The sequence below is a fragment of the Belonocnema kinseyi genome, chromosome 8, assembly GCF_010883055.1.
Source record: "Belonocnema kinseyi isolate 2016_QV_RU_SX_M_011 chromosome 8, B_treatae_v1, whole genome shotgun sequence".
NCBI classification, from domain to species: domain Eukaryota; kingdom Metazoa; phylum Arthropoda; class Insecta; order Hymenoptera; family Cynipidae; genus Belonocnema; species Belonocnema kinseyi.
The window spans coordinates 58,989,922-58,998,795 of NC_046664.1; the positions used below are offsets into that span (position 1 = coordinate 58,989,922).

The 8,874-nt window shown below is 26.9% G+C and overlaps 1 protein-coding gene across 1 annotated transcript; it reads right to left on the reverse strand.

The window, feature by feature from the left end:
• Positions 1 to 55: 55 nt before the first annotated feature.
• LOC117178507 (piggyBac transposable element-derived protein 3-like) lies at positions 56 to 2,579 on the reverse strand. The gene is made up of 3 exons (XM_033369932.1): positions 2,574 to 2,579; positions 328 to 835; positions 56 to 255 (listed from the first exon to the last, which is right to left on the reverse strand). Exons 1-3 carry the CDS (start codon positions 2,577 to 2,579, stop codon positions 56 to 58), a joined length of 714 nt encoding a protein of 237 aa, XP_033225823.1.
• Between the last annotated feature and the right edge of the window lie 6,295 nt (positions 2,580 to 8,874).

Consider the following 8,874-nt stretch of genomic DNA (forward strand, 5'->3'; position numbering starts at 1 on the left):
TTATTCTTGTTGCAAATTTTCCAAATTACGGTAGCATTTGTAATTGATGATTCTATTATTCGTGAAAAAAATTTAAAAGTCCATTTCTTTGAAGTAATAGATTGAGAAGCTTTTTTTTGCATCTGAAATCGTGCAAATCTACCCCTCCCATGTAATTATTATACAAAGAAAAAGCTCGAGGAAATCCTAGTTCTACTCTCTCTTGAGCAGCTCGTGAAAACCTTTTCACTGGGGTTATGGGAGTGATACCGCATGCTGTGGAAAGAATAGAGACTTGTTTCGAGTCTATTACACTGATAAAATTCATCCCACTGTTGCGATCCTGACTTACTTTGTACGATCCTCGCGGATCATTTTTTGCAAATTCATGCTTTTCTTTCACTCTGTCTTTACGGACAGTTTCTGTTGATCGTAAACCACATTTATGCAGGTGGATGAGTAAATCTGGGCTGGTAAAGAAATTATCAAAATATAGATGATAATCAGATAATTTTTTTCGTGAAAGGCCATTGAGAAGTGGATTGATCATTTGTAAAACAACTCTGGAGCCAAGTGCACATGCCAATAAATGTATTCCAATGCTTGGATCATTTTTGCCACAATAAACGTTTAAATTGAATAGATATCCATTGACTGCACATAAACCCCAGAGCTTTATCCCATATCGATCAGGCTTGCAAGGCAGATACTGTTTCAAGCTCGTACGACCAAAAAATCGAACCATCATTTCATCAACTGAAAGTGCTGTTGAGAAAAAACCAAATTGTTGAATATTTTGCCGGAATAAATTTAATATTTTACGAACTTTCCATGCTTTATCTTTATCATTAGCATCCTCAGTTTATAAAAATTTTATTTTTGATTTGATTTCGCGAAATCGATTGCGGCTCATTGCTAAAGCTACAGGAGAGCATTTTACAAGGGGGTCAGTTTCCCAATACTCTTCTTGATTATTTCGGATATTGTAGGATGACAGCACTAATATACCTATGAAAGTGTTTAGTTCTTCTGTAGATATTTGTAAGCCATTTTGTTGGCTAGCTTCTATGATATAGTTTTTTTTTCTCTGGAGAAAAAGCATTCAAATAACTCCACAGGTAACATAGATAATATTTTTTTCCGTACATTATCAGACAGAAAAACTTGATCATCTAGATTTCCAGGACAAACTTTTTCTTCGTTACTCCATGAAAAAACGTGATTTGGTTCCAATTGTTTTTGAGATGATGTGTAGTTATGGAGTAGTCTGGATTAATTATGATGATACGTTCATCATTTTCATCGGAATCCCATTCCGATTCGGAGTTTGTTGCAATTTTTGAGGCTTTACGCTTTGGCATTTTTTTTTGCTGGGTGTACTCGAAAATTCCCAGGATGACAAAGCGGTGAAGGTGTGGTTTGATGTCGGAGCGAAACCTTGGCTGATTATAAGAACTTTTATTCTTGATGATTTTTCCGAAAAGCGCATCGTTTATTGTAAAAAAATTCATGAATGTTTTCACAAAAATTTTGCCATTAAGACGCCATTTTGAAAATACTAAAACGAAGAATCGATCTTTGAACCATGGATTCTCAAATTTTAGACATTTATTCCACCGGTTAGTGAGATTCCAGGTTAATTACAGACTCGAAAAGCTTTGGAAAATGGTTCACAAAAAAAATAGGCACGAGAAATCACGTTTTTTTTGTTTAAACTGCATTTTGGGATAATAAATAAATTTTTTGAGGAATTTCATTGACACCGTCGGAAAGAGGAGATCTTAGGCAATAAAAATATATGTGTCTCAATTTTTTCTAGTGTCGAATAGTCTTAGTTATTGGCCGTTGAAAAGCAGTGTACCGGTAGTGGTGTTTTGGCCGTTTAAGGGTTAAATAAGTTGATATCAGGCAAGAGTTGATCATTTACAGTTGTCGAAATGTTTTTGAAGTGAAAATTTGCATCACTGGCATTATTTTGAAATTTATTTGCCGCAGTGCATGATTTTTCGTTATTTTTTGAGGTTATGGCTCAACCATGACGTGATGGGTGATTTTTGATACCGAATTTGAATTCAGCGCCCCAAAGTCCATAGGAATACGTGTGAGTTGTTACCAGATCCGCACACTTTTTTTTGTGTGGCTGTGTTATAGAACATTAACAGTTATTAAGGTTTATATTGAATTAAATGAATTTTCAGCCAATATTTTTCTAACGACTTTTTTCTTGTAGCGAATTTAATTGAAATTTTTTATTATATATTTTGGCCGCGTTTAACAACTCAAATGTAAGAAAATTACACATCAAAAAATGAAAACGGATTTTGTGAAAAATTGCGCAATAGCATCAATGATACTTATTATTATTGTTGATATATCGATATTTCAGTATTGGAATTCTACTTTCAAATCGAGAAAATATTTTTGTTCACATTATTATATTTTTACTGGCACTACACAAACGCATATTAGTACGGAAATTTTTTTTAATCTTGTAAAAATCATTGTAGACTTTTTGATAGTAACAAGTTAAAAAAAATAAATTTGCTAGGTAATAAAAAACATGTTTCACAATTAATAATTTTATGCTCACTCACCTTCATGTATTTAATAAAAAAATTCTTTTTTTTACAATATCCTATTTTCTATTTTTTTAATTCATAAATACATACATTTCAACTCCTACTATTTAAAAATAGGCTAAGTAATGTATCCCAGAATATGAGGGCATTTATTGTTTATGTCCCAGGACCCGTTATTTATTTAAAAAATCCTTATAATTGTAATACTTTAGATTAAAATCCTTAATGTTTTGGTGAAGTAACTTTATAATATTTAAAGCTAATTCTAATGACTGATGACCGATTTAAAAAAAAATCATCTAAGCAAAAATATTTTTTGAAAAATGAATACAAATCATTCTGTTTTTTTCTTGTTCACTTTCGTGAAAATTTTGATTTTAAAAAGTTACAGTAGTTTTTAATGAAATTTGTTGATATTTACTACAGAAAAGGACATCTTTCTGGATCTACAAAAAAGAAAAAAATTACTTTGTATTTCAAAAATGTTTGTTCTATTCTATATTTCTATAAAAAGTTGCATAGCCAATCACACGCTGTACATGCGTGTTTTGATTTAAACGAAAAAATAATTTATAATACAAAAATTAAAATTTTTAATGACTGTTTTGATTTAACACATTTTCAAACACTTGAATTCGAGCTATATTTAGATTCTTAAATCTGAAAACAAGGAAATAACTGTTATCAATTTGTTGACATTTTTTAAGATTTCATGTGCGTCAAAAAAAAACACTCTAAAATTTTAAAAACAACTCTTATTTATATTTACCGCATAAGTATTGAATACATAATTCTCTTTAAATTGTAGAAAATATTTGCAAAAATTCGTTTCAGTTTATAAGATATTTAGGGCCCTTCCAATTGTTGAAAAATTTAAAATTATTTTATCATTTCGAATTTTTAAGTATTTTTAATCTCTTGAAAACTTTAAAAAAAATTAGTAACTGTTTAAACTTATTTTAGTTTTTTCTAAAATTAAAAATAAATTTAAAAATTAAAAAAAAATTGGCTTTAAATCTGAGATGACTTGAGAATCCAGAAAAAAATACATTTTCAACTTCGTCTAATCCCCACCCCCACCCCTAAACAAACAAATTTAAAAATCTAAAGCATTTATCCAAATTATACCATCACGCATAAATTAAAATTCACAAATTCAATATTTACTAGGCAATGAAATTCTCGAAATTTTTTAAAAATTGCAGAATTAACACAATTTAGAAATTTCAATGTTTAAAAAATTGTTCTAATAATAAATTAATAATATACTAATAAATAATACATGACATGTTTTCTTAAAATAAGAAATTTGATTATGTTTATTTTTATTTATTGTATTATTATCTAACAATTTCTTTATTTGTTTAATTATAAAATCAAGCTTTTTTCAAATTTATATTCTTTGTTAAAGATTTATCTTTCTTGGTAAAAAAAACTAATCATCTTGGTTGAAATTTCCTGTCTTTGTAAAAATGTGCAACTTTTTGATTGCAAATAAACTTTTTGCTTCAAAAATAATATTTCTGGGTTGAAAATTTGCCTTTTTTTAAACGAGTATGCGACTTTTTGCCTAAAAGTTGAAGAACTTTGAAGACATTTTTTCTTTCAAGGAATGAAAATCTTCATTCTTCGAAAAATTATCCTTTTAGTTAGAAAATTCCACTAGTTTATTCAAAGTTGAACAAATGTGTTGAAAATTAACGTAATTGATTGTAGGTTAATAATTTCGGATGAAAATTCATCTCTTAAGTTAAAACTTTTGATTATTTTCTCATTTGACTTCTTAAAGTTCGCCTTTTTGATTAAATATTCATTTGTGTAAGTTCAAAATTTTTCTTAATATTGAACTAGTTTGCCCAATTTGGGATTGAGATTTCACTTTTTTAAATGAGGATTATTATATTTTGTTTGAAAATTGAACACTTTTGTTCAAAAGTAATCTTTTTTCGGATATCGAAAATTTGATTTAAAATTCGTCCTCTTGGATAAGAAATTCGTATTTTCTGGCAAAAAATCTCAGTTTTTTTATTTCGCTAAATAAATAAATTTGCATTATTTTAAATTTTAATTGTTTTATCTTTTTTCAAAAAGTGACTGTATGTTGAAAATGTTAGAAGATTAAAATTTTTATTTTTGAATAATGATGGTCAGGGAAAATTATAAATTGTTCTGGGGAAAAAAATTGAAAATGAGTTTTTCGGCCCCACCGTAACTGTGTTCATAATGAACAATGTAAAAATTAAAATTTTTTCATGTATATTTTTTAATCATGTAACTGATAGCCCTTTAATTATTTAGTCAGCCCCCCCCCCTGATTATTTTTTTCAGTATTTGAATATGTTACACTTCTTTGAAGATAACTTCAGATTTTTATTTATTTACTTTTTAATTTTTTTATTGTATTAGTTTAAATTGGTCAAAATTAAACTCTCTTTGATAAGTCTTTAAGATTTGTTTAGCTTTTACGTATCTGTGAGCTTTATTGAGATAATTAGAATTTTTTTTATTTTAAACATTTGTTATGAGTTTGTTGAGACAAGTATTTAGAAATATTTTATAAATTTTTAAAATTTCCTTTTAATTTTAAAGTAGGTTTAGTGCCTTCAAAATTTGCAAAGTTTTTCAATAACTTTTCACACTAACTGGAATTTTTCCTTAATTGAAAATAAAATTTTTCAACATTAAAATACCCTACATAATTCGTCAAAAAGAAAATGCTAGAATATGAAATTTCTTAAAATTATAGAATTACCAAAAATTTAAAATGTTCGAATTGGAAATTTTCTGGACAAAAAGTTTTCGATACTTTAGAATATTAACGAATTTGAAAATTCTTGAAATAAAATTGTCCACACATCAATGATTTGAAATTCATCTTCTTGGTAAAAAAAAACAAACAAATATTTTGGGTTCAATTTTTAACTACTGGATTGAAAATGAACCTCTTAAGTTGAAAATTGAGTTTATTTTGTTTTCAATTCGATTTTTTGTAGAAAATTTATCTTCTTGGTAGAAAATTCATATTATTAGCTGAATTTGGTATTATGTAATTTTTTTGTCAAATTCATTTTATAATATTGAAAATGCAAATTATATCTCTCTGGTTTAAGCATTCAACTTTCTTTTTTATTAAAATTTTTGTCTTCGGTTTGTAAGTCCATCTTTCTTGGTAGAAATTCAAAATATTTGAAGAAAATGCAGGTGCTGGGCTGAAGATAATCCTTCCTTGTTTTAAAATTCAATTATTTTCTTGAAAATCTGTCTTTTTTGGTCGAAGCAAACTGGTTTGAAACTAAACTGAATTTTGTTGGTTAAACTGAAAGTGACACTACTTAGTTAGAGATTGAAGCACCTTGTTGATTGTTATTTGCTTTTCTTAAAGATTTATTATTTTAGTTAAAATTTATTCCTTTGATTGAAAATTTAACCAGTTTGCAGAAAATAAATATCTGTTAATTAAAAATATAATTATAAAATTATCTTTCTCAATTAAAAATAATCTTCGTATTAAATTTTCTCTTTTTATATTAAGAATGTAACTGCTTGGTAAAAAATTAACATTTGTCTGGGGGAAAATTAATACTTTTCCTGTGAAAATTCATCTGTTTTACATAAAATTTTTATTGTTCCTTGAAAGTTCAACAATTTGAATAAACTTATTTTCTTACTTTACTAAAAAATGAAACTACTTTGTCAAAGAGTAATTTTTTCTAAATATAAAATTTAATTTAAAAACTAATCTTTTTGGAAAAATTATAATCTGGCAAAAATGAATTTTTTTAGAGAGTAGTCTGACGCAAAATCGACTTGAAAAACGAATGAAGGGCTCGACATATTTTATTAATACAAATTATTGTTTAAACATTAAATACACATAAGTAAAACTCTTTTTAACTAAGATCTCTATTTATTTTTTTGACGCGTCTTTAACTAGAAACAAGACAAGCAATTTCATATTCGACCTGCAATATAAATTATTAGTTAAAATCAATAGAAATTTTCTATAACATGATGCTTGAATTCAATTAAGCGAAACTTTTTGTATTTATGAATTATTCTCAATGAATAGGTCTCAAATTCGTCTCAATTCTGGATGACACGCGAAATTTGTCTTAAAATCATCGGAACAAAGATATTATTTAATTTTTTTAAATTATGCTGTTGGGAATTATAATTAGTTTTTAGTATTTTTTTATCTTTTTTATAAATAAAAAATTTAATTTTAATGAGTCTGAAAATAATAGTAACACTTGATACAACAAGAGGAAATTTAGGTCAGTGATTAGGAAATAATTTATTTATTCTGATTCTTTTAAATCAGAATAATTAATTCTTAATAAAATAAAAGTTACTTTTAATGTACTACACACAAGATTAGTAGAAATTTTCTATAAATTCGATAGCGGTAAACTCTAAATTGTTTTGTGAAAATATATGATTTTATTCAGGAAAGAATACATATATTAATTTTAATTAAAAAAACTTATAGCTACAGTGGCGTGAAAAAGTTTGGGGCCACCTCCCTTTTATGAGTGAATAAATTCTTTTAATTCTAATTATACTGGAGCTAAAAAAATATCTCTTCAAAAGGTTGATTGTTTTCGAAATTCTGTTTAAAATAAGCCCAGGGTGAAGCCAATTTGTCTAGTTTTTAAATAGGTATTGCAAAAATAGGGTAAATTTCAATGTTTTCTTAAATTTTCAATAACTTCCGAAATAGTCAACATTTTTCAATTTTCTTGGGCTTATTTTGAAGCTTTTTTCGCCATATCACAGCAGCTTACGAGTATAAATTATAAAAAAATTTCTTTTTGAATTGCAATAGCTTGAAGTTTTAATAAAAAAGTTGGAAAAATTGAAATATTATTTTTAGTAACAAAAATATTTTTGTAAAATATATGAAACATATAATCATGAAGTTTCTATGTAATTTCCCCAAAATACATATTAATTTAACTTTTATTCTGATTTGCCTACAGGCAAGATATCTTAAAATTTATTCAACTTTGTTATTACAACTTGAAGTTCTTGCAATTTCAAAAGAAATTTTTTACGATTAATACTCGTAAGCTGTTGTGAACAGAATTTCGAAAACAATCAACCTTTTGAAGAGACATTTTTTTTAGCTCCGGTATAATGAGAATTAAAAGAATTTATTCAGTTATAAAAAAAGGGGTGGCCGAAAACTTTTGCGCACCACTGTATATGAAAGGTGACTAATACAATTGTTTAATTAAAGATGATTGTGTAACTTTTTCTTTATCATTAAAGCTATATTTACCAACAAAATGTTTTTATAAGTTCCTGATTCGAAATGAAAACACAAGGATTATTTAGACACCTGATCAATTTCACCTTCTTCATTCACTTGTAAAATAATCTCTTTTCTGCTTGTCACGCACCCACTGCAATTTGGGGGTCAAAAATATTATAAATCAATTATAAATTATAATATTATAAATCACAATTTAAAAAAATAAGGGAATCATACAAAATTAGATTCAAGATAGCGCCTTAAATTCTTTCCCAATGATTTTAAAGCAAAATCTTAAAATAAATTTACCGTCTTTTCCTGTAAAGATATATATTTAAAATTCATTTTTAAGTAATTAACGACATCAATAATATAATAAAAAAAATGTCCAATTATTTTAATATTTGAGAAATTTAGACTTTCTTTCTTGCTTCTATAGGAGATTTTAAAACAGTCCGTGAAATAAATGTGAACACTTCATGCAATGATTCTTTCCAGATATTTATTCAAACACTTTTCCCAATTGAATATGTTTTTGAATTTCATTTTGTATAGATTTCCGACTCCAATAAAAAAAATGAAAAACTCCCTCTAGAATTTGGGTGTTGGCAAATGTCAATTTTCTCGTTTAAATATTTGAAGGATGTAAAAACGACCCTAAAAATAATTTTAGCACTTTTCTGACTGAAATGTTTTGTTCACGTTTATGTTGAATCGATTTTTGACCCCAATAGTATAATCCAAAAATTATGGAAGATCCACTTATTATATTAATGCGGTCGGAAATTAAGTAAAATTAAGTAACCAAAATGACGGAATTTTTTTTATATTACCATTTTACGAATTTTTCTTCATAACGACCAGTAATTTTCTTAAATCCATACAAGATAGATAGATAAACGTTTATTTGTCGGCCTGCTGGCCTTAAAAAATTAACTTGCTTACACTTCCATTTTTTACAGAATTTTCTTACAACTACGATTTACAAAGTACCATTCATCCACACCTTATAACTAATCCGCTCGCTCCTATAGCTTGACCTGCCTCGCTGTGCCTCGCCTC